Source organism: Ictalurus furcatus, chromosome 6, assembly GCF_023375685.1.
Source record: "Ictalurus furcatus strain D&B chromosome 6, Billie_1.0, whole genome shotgun sequence".
Lineage (NCBI taxonomy): Eukaryota > Metazoa > Chordata > Actinopteri > Siluriformes > Ictaluridae > Ictalurus > Ictalurus furcatus.
In genome coordinates, this window is record NC_071260.1 from 23,064,311 (window position 1) to 23,092,014 (window position 27,704).

Below are 27,704 nucleotides of genomic sequence, written 5' to 3' on the forward strand. Positions count from 1 at the left end.
AATGCTTAGGTGGTAAAAAGCATCTTTCAGATTGACTGATATGAACCACTCGTTCTGATGAAACAAGCGTAAATGTGTCAGCATTCTGAAAGTATTTCCTCAAATGTTTGTTAAACACTATGAGATCCAGAATAGGATGAAGTGAGCCATCCTTTTCTGGAACCAGGAAATAACGGGGTAAACCTGGTGATGACGTAGATGCAGAGGAACCACTCAAATTTCCACCTTCTCAAGGAGGGAGATTTCGCCTTTCAAAATGTGAGTGGAGCTCTCCTCTGTATGAGATGAGATAACTCTGCTGGAAGGTGGGGGCTTCTTCACAAACTGAAGTCTGTACCCCTTGGTTAGAGTTTGAATCACCCACTTGGAGGCCGACACACACTGCCAAGCTGTTATGTGACTTGCGAGTGTTGCCAATCGCTCAGAACTGTGCAATCGCCCGGTTCATTCATTTGTGATACAATGGGGCCATCTAGCAGACAGTTTGGGGGACTTGTGGGGCTGCCGAGGGAAGTCATACTGGGAACTGTGAAGCCACTAAGAACACAAGGTGGGCACCCACTGGGGAGGATGATGGGGGGGGGGGCTGACGGTGGGACCAAAAAGGGCCTGGTCGTGCTCCACCAGCACTCCTGCAATGCGCCGCTTCTCGCTATCGGGGAGACCCGACAGGTTAAGCCAGAGCGCACACTCACTAACCACCAAGAGGGCCATGGAATGTCCACTTGCCTGGATGGCTTGGCGTGCCTTGCAAAGGACGAGGTCATTAATGGTGATGATCTCTTTCCAGAGCGAGGGTGAGGGACACCCTTTCTCCAGTTGCTGCCCCATGTCAACCAGGCTCAGCCTGGTAAGCGAGGAGACATTGAGCGCCCTGAGAGCCAAGGCTGAGGCCTTATAAGAGGCCTGGTGGATAGACGCGGAAAAACGGTCCATTTTACTGGGTGAGAGTGGGCTTGGGGGGAGCGAGTAGGCCACCTTCGGAGGGGTTAAGGTGTCTGGCTATGGAGGGCTCAATGGTGGGGGGTCACCCATGCCGAGAGCCGCCATTTCCTTAACCTCGAGTCTCCCCAGCAGTGTTTCATGTGCTTGGCACCTGCATGGAGGACCAGAAGGAGCTGTTTTCTTAGAGGGGAGGGGGTCCTAAGAGTTTCCCACCATAAATATCCCTCTCTTGGTTGGTGGCACTTTGCAGGGCCAGCCATTTGATATTGAAGCGAGCGGCCACTCGCTCACAAACCTCGAACAGGACAGACTGAGGTAAGGCCACGGGAACATTAGCCTGGGGCATTAAAGAAGATGGGAAGGCCTCATCATCATTTGAACCCTGTAGAAGGCATCTTCCATGTGTTTGAGGCCCATGCAGACCATACAGAAGGGATGAGAATCCCTAGCTGCGATAAGAGCACCACACGCAGCCAGGCAGGCATGCGACTGGTTATCCCTGGCGGAAGCCGAATTCGGTTTAGTATGTGCCATGGTGGTGAAGCACAGAGCTCAGTCAGGTCCGTAAGGTGGGCAGCTGTAGGACAGAGGAAAAAAGTCTTAAGAGGAGGTGGGCAGCCTAACAAGCAGTGCGAGCATGGAACCAATGTACACATTTGAATTAAGTAAATTCAATGAGCTCTTTTTCAGTGTGTGGACTTCTGAGTTCACTTTAAACCCATTTTTTTCAATAGTGAAACTTTAAATCTAAGAAAATAAAAAAGTTTCCATTGGCAAGAAAGGAGAAATGGAATTCATTCAATGCTACTTTGAGGAAGGACATTCATATTTACACATGCACACATGAATTGACTTTCTACACTGAAAATAAATATTTATTAAATTAAACATTCTCGACTGAGCTGAGGCTCCGACCCCAGTTGCTGGCATTCTACCTGTACTATGTGATTCAATCACGCTTACTTTGTATAACTGAATCTTGTAATTAGAAACTTGTTAAAAACACGTTGTGGCATAACTACTGTATCTCTTAGCAAGCCATGTTTGTTCAAATGAAACATGATTGCCACCTGGTCTTGTCTTTCCTGCACCTGCAACATGCGCGTGATAATGCTTAATACTGCATAAAATCACAGGATCCTTTTTCCTTTGACACAGCACATCTGTAGATCTTGGCATGATGACACCACACACCTCAATAACAATAAATAAGACTGGTTCCACCTGCACTCCCTAAGCAGGTTCTAATCACTGGCACCCAATCTTGAACAACTGATTCTAATTTTATGGATTTGAACGTGTGATAAATCTGGGTGTGTACTTTTTCCATGTGACTGAGCTGTTGTTTTGTTAATATAAATTGTGAAAATTACTACAAAATGTCAATTTTATCTGTCATTTGATAGAGTGTCTCACCTTACATGTTTCTTACATAAAAAAACATGAAAAATATGGAACTGAAAATTTTAATCGGATCTTCGTGAGTTGCTTGTTTGATTTTGTCTAATCAGAAAGTTGCTTGTTCAGAGCAGTACAGGATTGTTCATCATGAGTCAAATTTACAGTCAGCAAGATAAATCCTTATCATTATTTCAAGCCAGCAGCCTTGACCACAAAAGTACACCTAAACTTAATTAACAACATATATACAAAATATATGACTGCATGGTGTGTGCACTGTCTTGCAGTATTCTGGGAAGCATAAAAGCTCTCAAAAGAAATCAAAATAACCAAGAAGAAACAGAATGGAAATGTAGCCAAATTGAAATCTAAACGATTATGACAAAGAAATAAACAGAAAAAGGAAGTAAACAGGCCATTTGCTGATTTTCCATGCCATAAGGCCATTTTAGGAAAGCGGAGCAAGCTGCTGTCTGGAACAGGGGGTTTTGGGTCCCTGTGGTCGATGGTTGGGACTGAGGTCACAATCCAAAGAGCAGCAGGATTTTATTTCACAAGTTCATCTACCAAATACCTTTGATACATCTCACACTGGCACAAATACACACATAGAGCTTGGCTATTAAGGTATGAACATTAAGATTACTAACATTAGTTAGTTAGTTAACATAAGTACAAACACTTTTGATTATTATAGTCTGAGTGAATGGGTAAGTTAATACATGATGTAGGATATGTAGGATGCGTGCAGCGTCCTGTATAGATACTGGCATTTTTAGCATTACTGAATGGATATTTTGGACATACACATAATAGCACATACACAATAAAGCTGGACAAAGTTGAGCTTAATGGTCCTGAGACATCACACTCATAGGCATTTAGAGCATCATGTCAAAACTTAATATGTACAGTACTGTGCAAAAGTTTTAGGCTCATGCAAAGAAATGCTGTAGAGCAAAGATGCCTTAAAAAATAATGAAATTAAACGTTTCTACATTTAAAAAAAAAAAAAATACTATAAAGAGCAGTAAACAGTAATAAATGAAACAGTCAACATTTATTGTGACAACCCTTTGCTTTAAAAAAAAAAAAATAGAAGTCTCAGGTACAATTTGTGCAATTTTATAAGGAAATGAGCTGTAAGTTTTACTGGGCATCTTGAAGAACCAGCCACAGTTCTTCAGGAGACTTTGACTGTCGCACTTGCTTCTTATTTTTGCAGCAAAACCCATCAACCTTCATTATATTTTTTACATAATATGTTGCTTTCTTTACTGACATACAAACATTTTTCTGTAACATTTAATTTTGTGTTGGAAAACGAATTTTTAGAAATCTAAAATGTTTTTGTACTGACTTGATAATGTAATAAGTCATAAAATTAAAATCTATAACAAAGTTTGTACAAAAAAATAGGGTGCCTAAGAATTTTGCACAGTATGGTATGTCAGTGTGCTGTGGTGTAGATGCCATAAATGAATGCAATAAATGACCTACACAAGTAAAAGTTCGAATTTACATTTACACACTCTTCACACGATATGAAGAAGTACCATATATGGGTCATTTCCATGTAACCCTTCACTCAGTGCTTATGGAATCAGAGCTTCAGCTTGCGGACATAAAGACAAGCTCAAGGGAAGGGGATTCACAAAGCCAAATCTGCTCTTGGGGGAACACATTTAGCATGCTCAGCAAATAAAGAAAGGACAAACCATGGTGCGTGGAAAGAGTATGAGTGTTTAGGCTAATAATACCTTCTCTCTTGCCTTGAAATATTGCAGCATGTTCTTAGTCTGTGCCGAGGGAGAAGGATAACCTGCAGCAGTCCTTGAACTATAAAGAATTATGTCAAGATGTGTTTAGAGCTGTAATTTGCTCCATAAATACACTGGCGGTCATGGTCAAAAGTTACATAATTACTATGAGACCATACGTATAGGGATGATTACATAAGTATATGCAGCAATATAGGGTTGAGATAAGATACTTATTTGAGACCAATGTAAACACGAAACCCCCGGCTACAGCAATGCGCTCAGAAAATAAAAAGGTCTAACGGGGAAGCTTCTCTCAACTTCAATCATGAATTCTCTTTAAAACTGTGTACATTTTAAACAAGCTGAAAAATTCACATTTTCTTAGAATATGACATCATGGAGGATTTAGGTGTGTGTGTGGGGGGGGGGGGGGGTGAATTGTATATAATGCTTCTCTAATATGGGAGGTGAAGTCCTTTTGTTGAATATGGATTTATTGAAGTGTGAAAGCGGATCAGGACAGAAGTCTGATGGCAGTGGCACAGCTTATTCAAATAATACAAGGGCTGTGGCTCTCACATTCAATAGAGATTTGAGACAGCAGGTCTGCCACACTGCCTTTGTCATGAAAATCTATCATGACACTGCAAATGTGGGGCCTGGGAGAAGCGATTTCTCACGACTGAAATAGCTCCTTAAAACCACAGCTAAAACAATGGCATGTCAGCAGCCAGGGCCTTTCCACATTTCATGGCTCCACTCTGACAAACCTGCTAACAACTCACCCGTCACTCAAAGTCGACCCTGTACGCATTTTACTCATATTGCTAAAAGTCAAACATGGCAAGACAGCCAGCCACAGTAGGTTCCATCTTTAGAGTACAGAAATTATTAGCATTGTTATAAAACAGTAGACAGTGACACCGCAATGATGACCTTCTTTTGTTTACATAGATGCAAGATGAAAGGCCTGACATTCTTTGTGTTAATGTTCTGTATTATTTTATATGGTGAACAGTGCCCTCTTGTTGATAATCATAACACTGTTCAGAAAAACAGACATCCATTTCTGCTCTAACTGTTGTTAAATAAGTAGACCAACAGAATCTACAATTGTTCAACCAAAATATTTAAATATTTATATAAGATGTAAGTCACGTGAGTTAACATGGTCAAGCAAAGTGTGCACCTATTCTCCCAGCTGTCTGTGCTATAAGACCTTTTTCTACAAAGAGTGGAAAATAGTGAGTGATGAAATGCTTGCTTCCTCTATTCAACAATAAGATGGGGGAGGTGATGATGTCAAGACTGTGTGCAGCAAGAGCATACAAACCCTCATATCTACAGGGTAGGGACAGACAAACAGCTGGGCTCCTTGACATGCTCCTTTTGTTCTGGCCATAGCAGCAGCTCCATGAAAAGCCTGTCAGGCCCATAAGACACCATTCACACAGGCCAGCGAGGAGTCCAAGGTCACAGAGGTACCAACCTGATTCTATAGTTGTGACTTCACAGCTCCACTCCTGCCAACCACTGAAAAACAAAAGCTGAAAGCCTGACTTAATCCTCCCACAAGTCCTGAACAATAGCAGAACAGCTATTAGAGAAGTGCAATAGTTTTTGCGAATGCAGAGATGTCGAATTGGGGTCAAGTGTGAGCCGAATCAGATAGCAAAGCCTTGTTTGGCCTTATTTGTTGAGTAGACAATTTGCCTCATATAATAGACATGAATACCCCATGAAAGATATTTGCTATTTGTTATAAGTTATTTAAAGATGAGAAGCAAAAGAATAACTAGAATTCTGATTTGGTGATCACTAAAAGGCATTTACCACAGGGCTGCGTACAATGGCACATTTTGTGCCTAGTACATTTAACTCATTGAAAAACCTTCCTACAGGCAAATCCTGAACAAACATTTCTAATCATGCCACTAAAACAAATTTGAACACTGGGTAATGTTTGAGATCCTTACTGGCCTTGCCCAAAATATAAGACAAACATGTTATTAATGTTACATATTGTTAAGAAAAGCGCTGTAAAAAGCCTAGTTACCGTATTGCTATAATAAAATGCAGAGTGACCCCTTTGGGCTATTTTCTTTTTCTTTTTTCTTTTTTTTTGTCAGTATATATGTAGCAATAACAAAAGAATTTAAGGACTGCTAGCTTTCAACTATGACTTTTCTTAACAAATCTACCATAATAGCTATCAACTTGTCTGGCAAACTTTTGAAAGAATACAGAATGAACAGGAGCCCAGAATCCTTTTCCCCTCATGTTTTTATTGGAGCTACTGCCAAACAACACAATAGATTACAGGCTTTAGCATGTTCATTTGGAGGTAGCAAATACAAGTTGTATTGTGACTGATCTGTGACTGAGTCTGATGAGACTAATGTGTGACGTCAAAGAGTCTAAGATAAGCAACATAACAATATTTTCCACTGAAAATTTTTTGTTAAATAACACTACTAGGAAAAGTTGTCATATATATGTGGGACTCCAAATCCCATGCAGCCTGATGCCTACAGATATGACTACCTCAAACGCCATTTCCAACATATAACAGGCTAGAAACATGGCTGTCTTGGACTCTAGCTCCCAGCATACACACAATCACTGTCATAGTCACCCAATTTCTGATTACACACACCTGGATTCAATCACCATTTACGACTATATAATCACACATGAAAAGTGTGAAGTCTTGGTCAATGTTCTTTGTTTCTGGTGTGCCAAGTTTTGTTTACTGATGTTCTGCCCTTTCAAATTTTTTATACTGTTTATTAGTCTCATGATTTTGGATTGTTTGTTACTTGGCCTGTGTAAATAAACATGTTTTTCACTTGCATCCGCCTCATGACGAAAGTATGCAATGCCTCAGTTTTGTAATGTTTAAGGGCACCTGTCTGGTATTGATGCTTTTAGGGTAGGGACTATTCAATTGCACATTAAAACAAGGAATGTGTACTACCTAGTTGATGTAAAAATACTGAAATATTTTCACATCTGCTTCTGATGTGCATGAAGTTCACTATTCAAATGTATTATGTTCTTTCCTGAATATGATTATTCTCATTGCATGAGTAAGCCTGAAACAAGGGTACACAAATCATCTTCTTTAATACCCTAAACTCCTGACTTATTAAGTTATGCACCTTAAAACATATTACTCAGTAACTGCTTTAAATTATTCAGTAACCACAGTGAAGCAGTATGTGGTTATGAGAGTTAGGTATGTTATGTCTGAACCCACCTACAGGGTTTTGGGAGTTTGAGGCATTAAGGATATAGTTAATTAATGGTAAAAGTTGTAATTTGGAGGAGACTCTTGAAAGAGATTCATTAAGAAACTGGGCACAGCCAGCTCTGATACTGCCCCCAGTTCCACAACTAAGCTGCATGCTGCTCCAATTTCAGCCTTTAACTCAAGTCCGAGCTGGCCTTTCTGACACACACACACATACACACACACACAGAGAGAGAGAGAGAGAGAGAGAGAGAGAGAGAGAGAGCCTGCCAAGCCGGCTTTAATATCTCGTATACACACACACACACACACACACACACACACACACACACACACTGTACAATGCCTGCTGATCTGGCCTTTCTCTACATCACACACCCCTACACACAACTGATGGTAATTATACAGCCACATGGTCATGATGTCTGCATGGGCAAGAGCCTGGATCAGTCTCTCAAACTGTTTCACTCAACAGATCACTCAAAATAGCACTCAAGGAACTTTCCATTTCACCTGTCTTTCTTTAATCCTCTCATTCAGACACTCACTTAGCCATTTATTAACTCGGTTCACCTCCTATCTGCATACATGAAGCCACAACACTTTTAACATGTGCCATAATGGACATATTTATCTTTGGGGATAAATTACACACAAAGTAAATAAATTCAATTTGTAGACTATTCGTGGATGAAGGATCAAATTATAAATTTAAAACAAAACAAAAGATGCATGTAACATGAGTATTGTAAGTGCAATCTATGTTACATAAACATGCTATGAAAAACTGCAAGGAGTGAAGAGTATAAAGAGTCGAGTATAGTATATTAAACATTTCACAATTACTTTATATAAACAGTAGTTACTTATGTAACTGTAATTCTTTTAATCCAGGATATAAGCCAGGAGTAACTTCTTGTACCAAGATACCAAGATTTTCCAACAAGGTCATGGAGAGATGCATGTTGAGGCATTATAACAAAATAACTCCATCAGACAGCAATAATTTTTTAAACGTTCTCATTCCAAAAGACAAGACACCTTGGTGGCTATGTGGGGTCACAAAACCACAATTACATGTGTAACTAGCATTATATTTCACATCTTGTCAGGGATTGCCAGGGATGGTGTGTAACACCTGGATAATATCTGCCATGACGGTCATGAGATAAAGGACAGCCCTAAAAAGGTTGCTCATAGATGACCACCACATTCACACCAGTGAGAGAGGCAAAGTTAGCCTTGTAAAATCTGGAGAAAGTGCATGGTGACACCCAGGTAGCAGCAGCAAAGACATCCTTAAGTGGGACACCTCTAAATAAAGCCCATGATGAGGAGACACTCTCGTAGAGTGGCATGTCAAACTTGGCTGTCTATAAACCAAGGTGATTACGTCCACCACCCAGAGGTGCCTTTACATATAAAGCTCATAAGGATGATCTTTAAAGGACTTCTGCAGAAAGTGGAGGTTCCTCGCAGGGCTCCTAGGGGACCATGGCCTCAGGAGGTACCTTGCCCCTTTCAAGAGGCAATAAGCCCTAGAGATATGTTGTCCACAGTGCTGTGGTATGCTGAAATGACTGCAAGATTTATGGTACTCCACCAATGTTTAGCGATGCTTATATGTTAAAATGCTAGGAACCTGACAGTGCATAGAGACCATTGGACAATAAGTTGAACACCTTTCACAGAACTATTTCTGCTTAAGGGTATACATAGCCTGTGTGGTAGGGGCTCTTGAATTCAGAAGTGTTTCCTGAACTGCTAGATTCCAGTCTTCAGGTTCTTTCACACTCAGCTTGATTAATCGACACGAATGTTTGACATGATGATGCTCTTGAATGAAAACATGGTCCTCCTATGGGACCATGGCTTAAGGAGGTACCTTGCCCCTTTTTTGCGATATTTACTGTCTCCCACCTATTTCCATTCAATTGGTCCTTTACCGATAAAATGGTGCACATCATTTATTTATGCATTAAAAAGTGCTGTTTTCTCAGCACACGGGCTCTCTCTCTCTCTCTCTCTCTCTCTCTCTCTCTCACTCACACATACACAAGTGCACGTACCATGGAGATATAAACAAACCGTCGACACATGCCGTAGTATAAAGTATATTTCTTATTGAAATACTTCATATTTGTTTGAATGTAAGCAAATATTTTTTCATAATGTTACAGTTGGACTTTGTGTAGCAGAAAACAATATTCAGTATGTCATTTGTTATCTGTCATTTGTGCCAGTTAGTGTGCAGGCGAAAAAAGCATTCTCTGTCAGCTCCACCTATAGTGCAGGCATGAATTAGCTGAAGGCGATCAATCGTTTCATGTTCGGTGTGAAAGCACAGTTCGTTGGTGATTCACTTCGCTTTATCATAACGTGTTCAGTGTGAAAGAACCTTTCACTGGGTGATTTAGTCCAAGGAGCCAAACCCACAGACACAGACTGAGGATGCCAAATCTCACCATCCATCTGGGACAGCAGATTTGATTGTGGAGGAAGCTGCCAGGATGTTCTGACTAAGGTCTGACATGAGTATCGCTCGGGACTAGATGCTGAATCCTGCATAGAGTGAAAGCCGTGGATGAGGAGGAAATCTGTATAAGTGCTGAGGTCAGTGAGGGGCTCTGTTTGGGGCCCTCTGCCTGCAGAGTAGATGACGGACATTCAAAAACTTACAAAAAGACTGAGGGTGTTCCCCCCAGCCTAGAGGCAGTGCAAGGCAGGCAGGCACCCTATAGACATTCAAAGACAGGTCCAGGGTGTGCTGCCCTAAAGGCACAATTTGGCCATGCTGCCTTCATGATTCTGAAACCTGCACCCTTTGATGTCTAGGCCTGCTTTGACAGGAGGCCCCTGTTCTGGCCCAGGTTCCCCACCAGCAGAAGTGAGGTATTAACCCTTATAGAGTGGTCAACATCTATAGATTGGAGGAACTGCTCCAATACTAGTCAGTGTGGCATTGCAAGCCCTGCCATCACAAGTGCCATATGGAAGATTGTATTTGATGTTGTACCACCACCATCTTCAGGATGGCTCTCACAGCTTGCTTTAAGACAGAAACAGCCCTTGCCCAGATGCTGCCAAGACTGGAGGAGTTGAATGTGGTAACTTAACTGGTCATTATCAGCTTGGAGGAACTTCCCTCCAAGCTATAGACATTGCATCATTGTGCTCATCTGATTAGGGGTGAGAAAGATGACTGGCCATGGAGCTATAAGAAGGGCTCTGTTGAGAAATTCAGACCTCTGTGTGACATGGTCTCAGCTCCTGGATCATTAATTTCAGTTGAGCCATGTCTGCTGCTGTTTCTAGCTGCTTAATAATTTCATTTTATTTATTTTTATACATTTATTTTGCAGTAGACCTCTACTGGTATAGTGCATTGTTATATTACACAATACTTGGTATCAATATTAAAGGCAAAATTAAGGGAGCATAACAACCCTACTACCCTATCTATTGAGCTTTATTTTTTTGTGCAGCTTAATCAAATTGCCTTTGTTTAGGAATTTGAGACTATAGAAATCGCAGAGCATTGTCAGAGACTGATCAGACAATTAAAGCATATGAATAGGGAACTCATGACACACCAATACCACGGGTAAGTTTTGTTTAATTTAATGATAAGTGTGATCATGACTAAAAGGAGTTTGCATAGTCATGCACACACACATGAAAGCCTAGGTCAGCATTTTTGCCAACCTCCAGCTAAGTGACAAAGATTTACAACAACTGGCAAATTTCTAGACTAAAGGAAGAATAAAAGATTGGTCATCTTTATTTTATTTCACTTTCACAGAGGCAGTGTAAATATAGGGATAGGGTGTACAGTAGATCTTGTTCATCAGCACAATGTATGTGATACATGAGAGCTCTCGTCAGCTTGCATAACATGGCAAACAAAATTTAATACAAGGAAAAATGGTTGCCATGGCATTAAAAAAGTGTAAATAGTGGAGAGATAAGTTGACATACTGACCGTGTTTACTTTTCACTGATAGCCTACCATGGCTGATTGTGGAGTGAGAGAGAGAGAGAGAGAGAGAGAGAGAGTGTATGTAATCTAATTTTGTAAAATCATATTTTGAAACTACAACAGTTTAAATCTACAGCTTCTAGGTTTTATTGTTACGTTTTTATACTTGTGCATGTAGCACATGTGTGAAATTGACTGTCGGACACCTCTTCTGTGGTAGAGGTACACCTACAACCTCTTCATTTTCCTAGTGACAGACAAGGCTAAAACTGAGATAAACTAAGTACATGTTAAAATATAAGACACTGCCAGTCAGGAGGAAAGGAAATATTAATGCTACAACCTATGGTGTTTTTAACATAGCTAGCTACTTACTTCATACAGTCAGTGTTTAGAATTAATAGCCATATTTATTCATGAGAGTGACTGAAACTGTTATAATGCTAATGGAACTGTGTACTGTATGTATCAGAAAACAAATGCTGTGTCCAGTTTTTAAATTAATGCACCATGAGGTTTTCAAGACATTCTCACTTTGTCTACATCAGAAAACAGTGGACCTGGAGGAAGGTCATGGGTATAGGTCACATTTGTGACAGGACCAAAGTCAGTTCTCATCTCATGCTAGCCTATAATGCCCATAACCATAGTGAAAACTCTGAGAATTATTTAGATGTCTTCTTTATTGTCCGTGATCTGTTCAAAATTGAATAAATTGTTTGTAGCCTATGTGGTTTCCATATGGAGCAGTTATTCTGTTTATACTGCAAGGAATTGCAGTGTCTTCTGGAAAAGTGTGTTTTGATCTGGTGTGATGTGAATCCAAACACCTCACATTCCTCTCTCCCACGCTATAAGGCTGATAGGGCAGTGGTGGCTCAACAGATAAGGCTCTGGGTTACTGATCAGAAGGTCAGGGGTTCAAATTGGAGCACCATCAAGCTGCCACTGTTGGGCGTTTAACCCTCTTTCTGCTCCAGGGGCGCCGTATCATGGCTGACCCTGTGCTCTGACCCAGACTTCCTAACAAGCTGGGATATGCAAAGAAAAGAATTTCACTGTGCTGTAATGTATATGTGACAAATAAAGGCTTCATCTTCTGATAAAACATTACAGCCAATGTCCCAGTAATCATCATCACAAAGAAAGTTCCTCACTTCTGGCCAGGAACTTATGCAAATCATAATATGGGATCAGAAGGACAATAAAAAGAATCATCAAAAGAATGCCAAATGTTTTGCACATGGGTGCAAATAACTGCTTATGGTGTATATACTGTAAACCTTTTAGATACTGTGGGTTCAGTATTATTTCATTGAATCTGAGGTGCTTTTCATATTTTCAACTTCAAAGAATTCTTTTTTTTTCCCTTTACACTTATGACACCTGCATTTCTCAGTTGTTGGCTGAATATCTATTACTGAAATGACTACAAGAGTCTGAAACAGTGACGTGGGTGCAATAAACCATCAATTTTACCACTGAAGCCTGTGGTCTGTTTTATATAATGAGTTATAGTAAAACAGTTACCAACAGTGCCAAGCTGCCTAGTTATAATTGTGAATAGTCATAAGGCGAGTGATGGGCTATATGATACAGGCCAGGGGTTCTCCAACTTTTTGCAGCCAGGGATCACATTAACTTTAAGAAAATCTTCAGGTCCTCTCATTAAATATTTATTTTACAAAAGTAATCCAACTAATATTAGGGACATTATTTAAATGTGTGCAGTGATACACTATATAGCCATATGTTTGTGGACAACTGACCAACCCTCATATATGCTTTTTAAACAACCTATTCCAGATTGCTGTTATAATAACCTCCACTTCTGGGAAGGTTTTTCCACTAGATTTTGGAGTGTGGCTGTGGGGATTTGCTCATTCAGCCACAAGAGCAAAGATGTTCAGCGGGGTTGAGGTCAGGGCTCTATGCAGGTCACTCCTGCACAGGTTGATGTGGAGTTCTTCCACATCAACCTTGACAAACTGTGTCTTCATGAACCTCACTTTGTGCACATGGGCATTGTCAAGCTGGAACAGGTTTGGGCCCATTAGTTCCAATGAAAGTAAGTTCTTAATGCTACAGCATACAAACACATTCTAAACTGGGCTTCAAATTTGTGGCAACCGGTTGGGAAGGCCCACATATGGGTGTGGTCAGGTGACCAAATACTTTTGACCATACAGTGTATTTTGGCCATGTAGCCATAGAGCCTTTAAAATGCTATGGCTATGTTTCACTGGCCTTTAGGAGGCCCCAGACCCCAGTTTGAGAACCATGGGTACAGCCTGTATAAGCAGTATGCTATAAATGTTCCTGTATATACACAATTGATGTAGAAATTTTGTCTGAAATGTCCATTCATTGTTTAATTAGAAATTTGTGAACTATACTGGAACTGCCACTACACATACATAATGTTTGGTTGAAAAATTTAATCATATGATGGGTTAGGTGCGATAAGCAGTGTCCACCCACAAAGTTGAAATGAAACCTAAATCATTGGATAACCTTACCAATTGGCTAACATTCGTTTTCTGCTGATTGAAAAAAAAATGGTACAGCTTGTTTTAATAAAGTGAAAATAATAATTTTAGCCATAACATTTTAGACATTACCTCAATATTTTTCAGCTGCAACTATGAAATGTGTAGTCCATGTGTATAGGTGCTGAGTGAGTTAAGGACTAGGTGAGCTTTTTTACCTGAGTTGCGCTGTTTTTGGTCCAGGGTAATAAACACTCGGAGGGAAAAAGGTCTGGGAAGGGGTTTTGGACCATATTCATCTGCATCTCCTCCCCCTGTCGACATTTCCTAACAAGAGAGAGAGAGAGAGAGAGAGAGAGAGAGAGAGAGAGAGAGAGAGCAAATGAGACTCATTTTCCAAGCACTATTACATGACAGGCCATCAAAGCATATGAACCATTAAAAAGAAATCATCTTCAGTCAGTTTTGTGCTCTTAATGCAGTCACAGAGCTGCTATTAGGAAAGGCTATGTTGCAGGGCAGGAGACAGAGGTGAGGTCATTTTGATGGTGGGCCAGTCGAGTGTAACCCCGTCTCCCTGGAGACACACTCTCTTAAGCCAGGGATGACATCACTGTGTCTACCTGAGACATCTAATTTCTCATGCAGCCTGGAGAGCAGCAGGCTGGAGTGGTGAGCTCATCCTTTACAAGGGGCCGCATGTTGTCAATAAACCTCAAGCAAATTTTTACTGGCATTGATGAATGAAATGAAATGAATGCAGTGGTCCAAATCAAACAGTAAAAGTGTGTATGCAGGCTAAAATACAGAAATTTCATAACACAATGCAAATATCCCAGGGAGCAAAGGAGAAAGAAATAGAGAGGGAATGAAAAAAGAGAAACAGGGCAGAAGAAGTCCATTAAAGGGGGAGAACACAGTCCTGGTCTGCAACAGTGTGTTACTGAGCCTTATCTTAAACAGCTTCCAGCTCTTGTCTAACACCTTTGAGAAAGTTTTACATGCAGTAGCCTCCACTAATATTGGCACCCTTGGTAAATATGAGCAAAGAAGTCTGTGAAAAATTGTCTTTATTGTTTAACCTTTTGATCTTTTGTTCAAAAATTCACAAAAATACTCTGCTCTCATGGATATCAAACAATTGCAAACAAAACACAGGTTTATAAAAAAATATATCTCTGTTAAATATAGGTGTGCAACAATTATTGGCACCCTTTTAGTCAATACTTTGTGCTACATCCCTTTGCCAGGATAACAGCTCTGAGTCTTCTCCTATAATGCCTGATGAGGTTGGAGAATAAATGGCAAGGGATCTGAGATCATTCCTCCATACAGAACCTCTCCAGATCCATGGACTCTTGTCTTCAGTTCACCCCACAGGTTTTCTATGGGTTTCAAGTCAGGGGACTCGGATGGCGATGGCAGGATCTTGATTTTGTGGTCAGTAAACCATTTTTGTGTTGATTTTGATGTATGTTTTGGACCACGACCTATTTTAAGCTTTCTGGCAGAGGCAGTCAGGTTTTCATTTAATATCTGTTGATATTTGATAGAGTCCATGATGCCATGTATCCTAACAAAATGTCCAGGTCCTCTGGCAGAAAAACAGCCCCAAAACATTAAAGAGCCACCACCACATTTAACCGTGGGCATGAGGTACTTTTCCATATGGCTACCTCTCTGTGTGTGCCAAAGCCACCTCTGGTGTTTATTGCCTAAAAGCTCTATTTTGGTTTCATCTGACCATAGAACCCGATCCCATTTGAAGTTCCAGCAGTGTTTGGCAAGCTGAAAATACTTGAGTTTGTTTTTGGATGAGGGTAGAGGCTTTTTTCTTGAAATCCTTCCAAACAACTTGTTGTCAGATTGTAGTTTTGGAGACTTTCTGACCCCAAGATGCAACTAACTTCTGCAGTTCTCCAGCTGTGATCCTTGAAGATTTTTTGCCACTCAAACCATCCTCTTCACAGTGCGTTGAGACAATATAGACACACGACCAGGTTGATTCACAAAATTTCCAACTTCTTAATTATTGCTCTTATGGTGGAAATGGCCATTTTCAGTGCTTGTGCTATTTTCATATAAACACTTCCCAAGCTCAACAACCTATGTGTTACCTCATATTTATATCCCTGTGAAACAGGAAGTCATGGTTGATCAATTTCCTGTTCCTCGTTATCCACGTGTACTAACATTTTTTTCAATATCAATGGGAATATACTTCAAATATATTTTTCTCATATAAACTTATAGGGGTGCCAATAATTGTTGCACACCTATATTTAACAAAAATATTTTTTGATAAACCTGTGTTGTGATATCCATGAGAGCAGAGTATTTTTGTGAATTTTTTGAACAAATGATCAAAAAGTTAAACAATAAAGACAATTTTGCTCATATTTATCACAGCCTTTTTGCTCATATTTACCAAGGGTGCCAATATTAGTGGAGGGCACTGTATGTCAACACGTTCGAGCAGCAAGGTATTAACATATACTGTGTGTTTGTGTGTAATCCTGGCATGTGTCTTTCTGGGGTGTGTCTGTGATATGAGGAAGCATGTCGGCCATTTTGGTTGTTTTGATTGCTGTTTACGCCACAAATAAGCAGAACATGTCTGTATAACCATATAATCCTGTAATGTCCAGACAAAGCAAACAAAAAGTGATGTGGCTATGGCATTAGACGAGGTAGCAAAATCAAAATTTAAACACACTTCTACGCAGAGTCCTTGCATTCCCAGTTCAGGCCATCTCCCAGCGTATCATAAGCTCTCTGTTAACACCACGCTTACTGAGTTACTGAGCGCAGCCTGGAAAGTAGCAGGTGCTTGATGTGAGTCCAGTTCGCTGTCTGGTTTTGAAGTGCAGCCCGAACGTTGAGACGATGTTTACAGGGACAAAGTCTACTGCACTTTTCAGCCAAACTTGTGCGAGAGCACAAAGGCTGCTCTGTGTCTCGTTGGGACGTTCTTACCGATTACATATGTTAAAGATTAACTGTTGAAAAGTGAGTTACACAGACAGATAGACACACATCCATACAAAAAAGGGAAACTTTGTGCAAATAAGGGTTGCTTATTTGCACATGTACACTTACATAGACTCTCAGTCACACTTATAGATCCGCACTTGTCCCACACTCATTTCCACAAGCCAGGACTTGTTTAAACATCGTAATCAATAGTAAGTCAAACAGAGCCCATTACCAGAGAGACATGATTAGAGGTAAGAGAACAGAAGTCTGTAGGAGGGAGGGAGGAAAGCAGTCCTACCTATTCCCTCTGCAGAGAGCTGCTGCTGCGGTGGCAGTCCTGTTGTGCACGGCACTGGGCAGCTGGTAGGGCGAGTGTAGAGCGATTAGGGCATGGTCGCCGCCACTGAGTGTTCTTACATTGCCCTTCCCTTCATGAAATATGGCTGCTTTCTCGTCGAGGCTGCCTGGAGTGTCTAGCTCATCCAAAGAGTCACTCATAGCACTCATGGAGCCCAGCTTTATATCCACCGCATCATCTAAAGCACAGGACACACAGTGTCAGAATAGTAGAGGAACAGCACAAAGGGGTGTGTGGACGTGTGTGTCGAGCACTCACTCCACTTCAGTCAGCGTGAACACACCCGCATGCACAAACACACACTCGCACACACATGCATACTGCTCCCTTGCCCAACGGGCTGTCCTAGCATGGAAAGCAGGTCCCTCCTACCAAAACATGATCTACCACAATAAAGTTATTTTTAACTCGATGACTCGCGAACGAACACTGCTCACACTCGCACACTGCTTCCCAGCTAAAAATCCCATCCACTGCTCCATTCCTTCCACTTAGTCCTGCTTCAAAGAGCCTCACTACTCATCTACATTTTTCTTCCCTCGCTCCTCTTCCTTCTAACTTTTTTCATTTTAATTTTGCATTTCTGCCTTTTATTTGTTCATTTTTTTGTACCTGGAAAGGAGACCTGCACAGGCAGCTCACTCTTACAAAAGGTCTCTCCATTGTTGGTATGCAACTTAGTGCAATAATGAGCCCTGGAGGTCAGCCAGACAGTAAAACCTACTGTTCCTTTGTCACGGACTTTGTGCTTTGCCCTCCACCCCCTTCCACTTCTCTGTTCCTCTATTCCACTACTACAGAGACAGATTCGGATCAGCTGCATCACAAATCCTGAAGGCTGTGTGTGCATGTGTGTGTGTGGGTGTGTGTGTCACAGACTTCTATGTAATGACAGCGAATATAATATGACAGCACAAGACTTTGGCAGTCAGAGGAAAAGAGATATGTTATCAGCTGAAAAGACAACGGCCTGGTATCAGTACAGTTTGACGCAGTTAGACACAGAAGCCTGTTTTAACCCTTTAAATTCCCAGTTTGTTATTTAGTTATTCATTTAAAAACACATTATTCATTAACTACTATGAATCATTCATTAACTATGATGAAAGCAATAGCAAATGTACAGTTATTTAGATATTTTGTTACAAGAGTGAGGAATGTGAGTCTGGACCTGTGAAAAGTTAAATAAATAAATAAATAAATAAATAAATACTAAATCTCCAGACAGCAAACAGGGGTCCAATAGGGGACAGCAGCTCAGACTTTCCTAACCACCAAAGGCCTAAAAGTGATATGCATGTGTATCCCAGTATGGCATTTCTCACATAAGCATTAGACAGCATTTTGAATTCTCAACTATACCATTTAACTCATTTTAGAGACCCAACATCAACATCAAAAGCAGTAATCAGCCAGTAGTGAAAAAGTGCAGAAAAGGAAAACATATAGTTAAACACAGAGCAGCACATACTGAGGTTAAGTAACTCTTTAGCAGGGTCTGTGTGTGTGTGTGTGTGTGTGTGTGTGTGTGTGTGTGCGTGCATATGCACACGTGTGTGTGTGTGTATACCCTACCATGTCTAAGACAAGGACACTAAGGCCAAGTAGCCAAGTTGACTCCAAAAATAACACTCAGCCGAGTCACATTCTTCTGTAATCAGTCAATGCAAATGCTTTCTAATTACATTAGCAGGAGAGCACAGCCAAATCAGGAGCCATCATCACACAGGCTACATGACAGCAATACTGTAACACCAGCACACACCTTCATATACTGAACATATACTGACTAAAGGACATGACTGACAGCAGATGGGCCTAAGTGGGGTTTTTTTTGTGATAAACATGTATGCATATACATAACTTAATGAAATTCATTATTTTAATCAAATCTCATACAAATTATTAAAATTGAGTAGACTGATCCATTGAGCTGTTAAACTCCATAGTGTCCATAAAAGAAAAGAAAAGAAAAGAAAATTCAACTAAAGAGAAGTTTTCAGATAGTTGCAGACACACACATACTCACACATGTATTTATGCTAATGCAAAACAGGTCATGCTGCATTTTCATATTTTAGTATGACCTCCAAACACATGTTTTTAAGCTGTAAAGCAAAGCTTCAGCAAATGTGTATTCAAAAAATGTGTAACAACACAGGAGTCTAACTAGGTCTTACTAGAACTTGTTGTTGAAAACTAGCTTTTGAGTGTTCAGAGTTGATCTTGATCTAATATGCAGATGAAGGCCAGTTAACACTGATATACAAGAGGAAGAGTTTATGTGCATGTAGGGTTGCCAGTGTTTTCAGTATGTGTATTCCTAGAATTTCTTGATGATGCAAAAATGTCTATGTATGTGTCTGTGCCTTTTTCTGTAGGTTAATGGCTTTTTATGTGCTATTCAAAACAAGGAAAAATGCCATGGTCTTCAAAACACCTTAGAGTGACTACAATACGAATGCATAAAAGTGCAGTACTTTATATACCATTTACATGCCTTAAGGTAGATCAGTATATGTTACCAGAATGACAACAAATACACAACCCAACATTAAAAAGGATCAAACAAACTTACCTACTGTTGCATACATACATTCTGTTATACATTAAGACCCAAGAAGAAATAATAAAAAAGAGCTCTCCAGCAGCATGGAAGAGCCTGATATAAGATTCTGCCCTATAAATGGAAGCACAAAATCACAATGGTCTAGTAATTATGTTGTTGTTGTTGTTGTTGTTGTTGTTTTTCACAGTACGTACTGAATAATTCATTGTAGTTACTGAGCAATATACTAAGATGTATCACCCTAAGAAAAATTTCTCTTTCCATTCACATGAAAACAGTGTTTTCAAAATTACCCATGTTAGTATGGACTAGGCCTAAACCTGAAAATACCTTTAAGAACACTAATTAATATGTCCAGAAACCATATTTTAAATTTCACAACTCAGTTTCCACCAAATTAAAGTAAAAATAATATATTTTGCTAGGTTTTAATAATAAAAAGAGCTATGCCTCAGTATCTCAAAATGATCAAAAGGTTCCTTAAAGTAATAAAGGCAATAGGTTGGTTTCATATTAGATATTCATCACATTTTCACAATTTCAATAAGAAACGGTGAAAAGGTTTACATTCATCTTGGCGTATGAACTGAAAGTACACTCATTTAAGTTTGAGTGTATTGTGTTTTGTACAGGTTTTGGCGCCTCTCACAACATTTAATCAACAATAAATGATGTGTGTCTGGCTACATTTAATTTTGCTTTGACATTTCTGGAACTCATAGAGATCTGAATTCGATACAGCTATGAAGAACAAATATCACACTCAAACCACAAACATTTTGCAAACATTTTATCCCCTACATGCAAATTATTTGGGATCTTATTAAATGAGGGCCATTTCAGAGGGCTATTGGAGATACTGGTGGAGAGGAGGGATTCATTAATGAAGACACTTGTTTGTATCTAGAAATGGTTAAATATAGCACAGGAGGCTCACCACAGGTGAAATAAATCAACTACAGTTTTGCATTGAACTAATTAGATAGTTGCAGTTAACTACAATTATCTTGGATCAAATCTGACTGTACTAAATACGATTTGAATCTTGACTCTCCATATACTGTTATACATGTGTGCTAATGTAGATAACACATAAAAGTGTCATTATAAATCAGTGGAATTATAAATGGTTGGTATGCTATAATGTATTTTTAAAAATGGCTTCTCCATAGTAACATGTTTAGATGTTTGCCATTCTGTTGCCGAGGTAAGTAATCTACTGATGGCGGTGAAGTTGTAGAAGTTTATGATTTAGGGAGAACCACGTCCCTGCTGAAATAATAGAAACCCTCTGTGCTCTCTCCCACTCAAATACCAAGACCAAGATCATTATGTGGCTCTGACATTTTGTGTGTATCAATCTTTATCCATGAGCATTTATCCAGTATTTTTACCTCTTCATTTTCTTAAGTGTCAATGTCATTTAATAGATTCTTTCTGAATGAAACACAATACAATTCCTCTTCATTACAGAATATCACTGTATAATTGGATACACTGATGATTATAACCAATTCTTCTCTATGAACTGAATGAACAATAATATTGGAGCTGATAAGAGGTCTTGTGTAATGTTCATTCTCATTCATTCAAGTGTATCATTTAGCCAAAAGTTACAGTCATTAATCTGTAAACAAAATTAACAAATGTCAAAAATTAACTTATTATCACATAGTTACATAAAATCTGAGGAAGAATACATGTATTGACCACTGCTACAGGACTCCTTAGTAAAGTCACAAGTTCTGACTTATGTGCACAATAAACATCTTTAAATATCTTTATGATAATAGTTTTATTTTCTTAACTTTTTTTAATGTTATAAAGTTTTTAAACAGGCAGTTTCAGGGTTTAAGCTTGTGGTATCTGTTTGAGAGTTCCTACAAAGGCTGTACTCTTTTGTCAAGACATCTTCACCAAATATAATTCTGAAATTCATCATTATGTGCCAAAAATTGGCTAGATGAAGCTTAATCTATATGATCAGCTAGTAATATGATAAGCCAAAACAGTACAGTATCTGCACGTGTTTATCTGATACACAGTGGAGCCTGCACATAAGGAAAAAACTTATGGTCTGCATTTCCTAATCATTAATTAATGATTAATCAAGAAACCTACTCTATACTTTATCCTGTGGGTTAGGTTTGCTCTGATTTCCCCTGAGTCTCTCTGCAGGAGATTGGAGTCTTGCGATGAGGTCATTCATAAGCACGGCACAGAAACCTATGGTGCTGAAAGCCTGAACAGGGAAGATTAGACTTTTAAAGCTAGAGGCTATAGAAAGGATTTGAGCTAATAATTACAAACTTAAATTTGGGTAATTTTGCTGAGAGAATTATGGATGAATATAATGCTAGTTCAAGCCTTTTAATAGGTAATAGAATAGGTCACAAAATTCTATTAAACTGAAATTGTTCTTCACATCCCCACACACAGGCTTTTTAGGTTTTTTTCTGTGTTTTTGTTTTTAAAGAAGAGTACACATGATTGTGTAATTCCATCCAAAACAATGCATGAGCATTGCTTTTTATAATTATTCCAACCCAACATCTCCACAAATTGTGCATAATATACTTTACTGAACTTAATCCTGGTCCTGAAGGACTCCTGTCTTTTAATGTCAACTAAGAAATGATTATGACTACTTGGATCAGGTATATTACAGTAAGTGCAAAATAAGCCAAGTAAGCATAAAGCAGGTCCGAGTGCTAAAGGAACCACTGGGTTAACCACAATCTTATATGGCTAAAGTAGACCATTGCTGACTGCATTCTTACAACCATATGAGGATCAGTTCTGTTTGATGAAGCAAAACTGTCCAAAGGAAGCTTAAAGAACATGCTTTCTTTATACACTAATCCTGCTTTTAAAATGATTCATCTATATGTGCTAGAATAGCTTCACTTCACAAAGAGTAAACAATGACTCCTAACTGTGAATGTCAAGTGACAAATGCCCTCCTCTACATGTCAGTGTCCTTATTGTGTTATACTTATAAAAATGGAACAGCTATAAAAGAAACTAACAATCTGTGGATCCAGTTGTTGGTGAATGTCGTGCAGGGAACCGGTTGTAACCTTCTACAACCGGTTCCCTGCACGACATTCATCACCATGCCTTTCAACTTGCATGCCATTTCATTTCAGTGCATGAAGCAGGTAATGCAAAAGAGCAGGTAATTATAGCCTGAAGCATGCTCCCAGCCACACGCACAGACAGCCCACTACCTGCAGCACTAACATTCACCCTGTTAACTGTAAAGTGGCATTAACATGCAGTCACATGCAATAACACACACACACACACACACACACACACACTTTATCTTTAATCATTTTTAAAATATTACACTAAAGGGACATAAGGCGCACCCTTGATGTTACCACCATAATAACAAGGAAAGGTGCATTTTGGTACTTTTATTTCCTGGATAATTTAGATAAGTTTATCTCGCTAATTAGAAAACATATTGTAGAATTTTTTACACTGAGTCATGATTTAAACTAGTCATTTGCATAAGTCAGATACCTCACAAATTCATGTCTTATCCTAACTTTGGCTAAATCAAGCTCCAGATCAAGCATCCTGGCCAAGTGCATGTATATTTCTCCAAGAAAGTGTTAGTTTTCTTAATAGACACCAAACACAACGGAGAGGCGAATGTGACGAAAATTCTTCTCACTTTGAAATATTTCATCAAAGTCTGTATTACTATTAATAAAATGTTCTGATCTTTTAAATGAAAGAGGGCTGCTGATCTGGCACAAAGTAAGGGGAGCAATAATAAAAGCCTACCTGTTGTGTAATCATACCTCGTGGTATGACCCGTTTCTTGCCTTAAATCACACATCAGGGGAAATGCATTCGAAATATCAGATTAAAATAATAATCATTAAAAAAAAAAAAAACCGGAGTCTAGTCGTTTGCCTTTAACCCCGGGTATAAATATGTCTCGCGCACTTTTTTGCTGACGCATGCATACTGCGCGCGGAGCTTTAATCTTTCGTTATGTACAGCAGCAGTGAAGTACATTACATAAGCTATTGGGTTACATTACCAAAACCCTGTGAGGGGGGAAATGGCTCAGAAACACCGAGTGTACATAATAAACACGCTATAACAAATGCGCGCGTGATCTGCATGACACCAGAGCATAAATGTGTGATGGAGTTACTGTACCTGCTGCTCGGTTTGCACCGGGTTTCTTTTCCTCGTGCTCCCATCTCTACCCGGTAAACGGCCCCGCGCTTTTTTTTTTTTTTAATTCACGTGCTCGCGCTGGGTTAAAGGGCCGCCTGTTATTAGTCGCGTACACGCGCCACGTCATGTCGCGGTGACGTTCAGCTGTAAATAAAGCGCTGTAGAATATATGAAAATGCTGATCTGTGTTTATGTGTCTGGTTGAAAAAAAAACAGTGCGAGGACGCCTGGGATACCTACAAATACCTTACCTTACCTTCACGTACATTTAAGTGAAGTTGTGTAGCCTACTTGTCACCGATGTGTCGAATTAATTGTCTAATGTATACAAATCCGCAGTACTGGTTGTAGGCCGAAAGCTTTGCATCGACTCTGTTTTTTTTCCCTTCTTTTTTTGGGGGGGGGGGGGAGGGCACTACCATATACTTGTAATCCTCTAATACAGAGGTTCTCAAACTTTTTGCAGCAAAGGGCTCCTTTAACAACAACAAAACAAAAAAATCCACACACCCCCTGAGTACATAGGCCTGTTTTATGATTATTCTGTAGCTAATCCAACTATTCGAATAAATTGTAGAACTTTACATCAAGAGAACACCTTAGGTCAAAGTTGAACTTATTTATAGGCCTAGTTGTTTTTGAGTTATTGACATTTAGATTGAAACCAGTCAGTTGAAGTGACCAGTCGAACAGGCTAATAACAAGAACCAAAAACTAAATTTTCCATACCACGTATCCTACACAGGGTGGTGGGGTGCCTGGAGCCTATCAAAGGGAACTCGGGGAACAAGACAGGGGACCCTGGACGTGGTGCCAGCCCATAGCAGGCAACAAGACAGTTTAGAGAAACCTCCGGAATCACGGGGAGAACTTGCAAGCGCCACGCACACAGTGCGGAGGTGAGATTCGCGCTCCCAACCAAGGGGATGTGAGGCAAACGTGCTAACCACCAATTTTTAAACAATTAAATGGTCATCCTCAGTTTTATAAGTATTTTGTATTAAGTGTTCATTTATGTTCAATATGCTTTAGACCAGAAGTGCCCGAACTAGGGCCCACGGGCCAAAGTTGGCCCGTGGTGACTTTTGATTTGGCCCACCATGCAAATGCCACATGAGAAGGCACACCATGCCACATGAGAAGAGGGAAAGTGTTGAAAAAGAATGAATTAAACTGGGAGAATATGGCTGGTATTACAACTGATGGAGTCCCGGCAGTGGTAGGGAGGAAATCTAGCCTTGATACCTTGATGTGTCAAAGTCAGTGAATGTGGGAGGAAAGTGGTAAAGTACTTCTGTATTTTACATCAAGTACAGCAATGTGCCAAATCCATCAGGCTTGTGGATGTGATGCGTGACTTTGTGTTGTTTGCGCAACCCTTAACCATCAGTGTGGACACAGTTGCTCGGTTGATCTTCAGATGGAACTAATTGAACATCAGTGTGATTAAGAACTCAAACACAAGTTCAGGTCCCTTCCCTTGACAGACTTCTATAAATGTGTCCCACCAAACAGGTACCTAAAGATGTGCAAACAGGCACAAGTGATGCTGTGTCTGTTTGGCATACCTACCTCTGTGAGCAGACTTTCAGTCTGATGAACTTGAACAAGTGTAAACTGAGAAGCAAACTAACTGACTCTCACCTACATAATACCCTGACTTTGTCAGTAAGTCAGCTGCAGCCCAATTTGGAAAAAACATTTGAAAAATAAGGACCAGCTTCATGTCTATCATTAGATATCACTGATATTGCAGGAATATGGCTGTATTGCTTATATCTTGAATTATTAGGCATTGAACTCTACTGTACTATAAATGGGATTGTTTCACTGTTTTCATTGTACTATAAGTTTCATTGAACTATAAAACTTGGAAAATAAACCTGCCTTAGTTAAGCAGATTACAGAGTAATGTTTTCTATTTATTTATTTATTTTTAAATATTATAAATGAGGGGAACTTTAATTTTAATATAATACAGTTTGGTATAATGCAGCGTTTACTTTCGGCCCATGGCCCTCAATCAAGTTTGGTTTTTGGCCCTTCACAGGAAAAAGTTTGGGCACCTCTGCTTTAGACATAAGCACAATATTGTAGATTGTACTTTACATATGCATCTTATAATTTATGTTTTTTCACAAGTTCAGCCAAAAATATGACATAATTAATATCTAATTAAAAATGCATGCTATGCTATGCTACTTGCTTGTAAAAGCTTGTGAAAAACAGATACTGCTATGTGAAGTACAACAAAAAAACAGACATGAAAGGTTTATGCATTACACTTTAATGCACAGTTTGGAAATATATTACAGCAGAACTGTCTTTGAAACAAGCATGAGCAGACCAGTGTGTTTCTCTTTGTGCTCAGCTTTATCAAAAAGCTTTTTTTTTTTCCTTTTTGCAGCCCTCATACCTGTTTGTTACACATAACCCCCATATGTGTAATGCATTATTATATGTGTGCCATTACATACTGCTTACTTCATTGTGATCCATGTAATTTACAGCTATGTAATGTCCACCTGAAATGTTTAGCTGCACTAAAGGTATGCATTCAGTATACATGCACACAAGTATAGGGCAACACTAGTACCTTTTCCACTTGAACTGATAATCACAGTATTCTACACACTACATCTAATAAGTTAAAGGAAAACACACACAAATAACACACCCATTTTCCATAAACCTGAATATATTCATAATTAATGAACATTATATCAGATATCAGGTTCAGAATCAATAGGAATCACTCAGAACATGAGAATTAATAAGGATTTTAATATAAAGCATTTGTGATAGAGACTATAATAAATGCAACAAGTGTAGTCAAGCTCTGAAAAATGGCAATGGCATATTCTGTGAATTACCTGCATAATAATGTTTTAAACCCTGTCTGTATTAACTACTAGTAAGTAAGATTTTACACACTTATTCAAAGACATGCTATAAAACTGAAAAGGGGAGCAAAAGTACAATTAAGAGGGTACATGGACATTTCCAGCAGTACAGGACACATTTTATTTTGTTTTGTGTGCTAGTACACCTGTTTCAGATGATCAGCTAATTATCAAGACCCTGATTAACACTCCCACATTGCCAGAAGCGCTAAAGTCTATTCTTACTAGAATACTATAAATGTCCCAAATACTAGAGCACATGGTCTCTGAAAATAATTTCTAGCCATAATTTTTCAATGTATTCCAACAATGCCCTGCTAGCATATGTCAGTTTTAACTCTGAGAAACAGCTGAGCACAGTGAGAGTTTATGAATGTAAAATTGAAATGAATATGTAATCAAAGAAATCACTCTCCCTGTGTCCACTGTCAAATTGTGCATATCTCTTTTCTAGCAGCTATTTGTTGTCATACAAGATATATGTATACTGCACCAAATGGCATGTTCTTTAGGATGTTACTTCCTGGAGAGAAATTCAATCACACATTAGAAAAGGGACATCACAGAAGATTAGAACAAGCCTAAACTCATTTACAGAGCTGTGGTCCTCCTGTACTGTTCTTAGTTTAGGTGCACTGAGCTGGAGTGTCCTCACAGTGGACGGAGAAGGGGAATTGGGGGGTGAGGACAAGGTGTAAAGGCACTGAGCTAAAAAAGTGCTCATTAAGGCTCATTAAGGTGGGTTAAAGGTTAAAGCTGAAGAAGTGGTTAAATACTCTGTTCCTGTGCAAGCAAAGTCTTCGGGACTGGACACATCACAGGCGACACCAAACATCCCTGCAAACTAATACACATAGCCTTCAGT

At 39.5% G+C, this 27,704-nt stretch overlaps 2 protein-coding genes across 9 annotated transcripts in view; both read right to left on the reverse strand.

Moving 5' to 3' along the window:
* The window catches only part of grb14 (growth factor receptor-bound protein 14), a 66,594-nt gene extending 41,577 nt beyond the window's left edge, over nucleotides 1-25,017 (reverse strand). The window contains exons 1-4 of one of the 6 annotated variants that reach the window (XM_053627177.1): nucleotides 23,916-25,017; nucleotides 23,532-23,572; nucleotides 17,105-17,342; nucleotides 14,049-14,157 (exon numbers count right to left, since the gene is read on the reverse strand). In XM_053627177.1, coding sequence (XP_053483152.1) covers nucleotides 14,049-14,157; nucleotides 17,105-17,342; nucleotides 23,532-23,572; nucleotides 23,916-23,959 — 432 coding nt within the window. In that variant the 5' untranslated portion in view covers nucleotides 23,960-25,017. Of the gene's footprint in view, nucleotides 1-14,048; nucleotides 14,158-17,104; nucleotides 17,343-17,422; nucleotides 18,097-23,531; nucleotides 23,641-23,915 lie in introns of those variants that run through there. The other 5 variants (XM_053627178.1, XM_053627176.1, XM_053627175.1 and 2 more) reach the window with 5 other exon arrangements.
* A 1,189-nt stretch (nucleotides 25,018-26,206) lies between these two features.
* cobll1b (cordon-bleu WH2 repeat protein-like 1b) overlaps nucleotides 26,207-27,704 on the reverse strand; it is a 41,974-nt gene continuing 40,476 nt past the window's right edge. For all 3 annotated transcript variants that reach the window (XM_053627182.1, XM_053627185.1, XM_053627183.1), the window contains one exon: nucleotides 26,207-27,683. The gene's annotated coding sequence lies outside the window, so the exon portion shown is untranslated. The remainder of the gene's footprint in view (nucleotides 27,684-27,704) is intronic.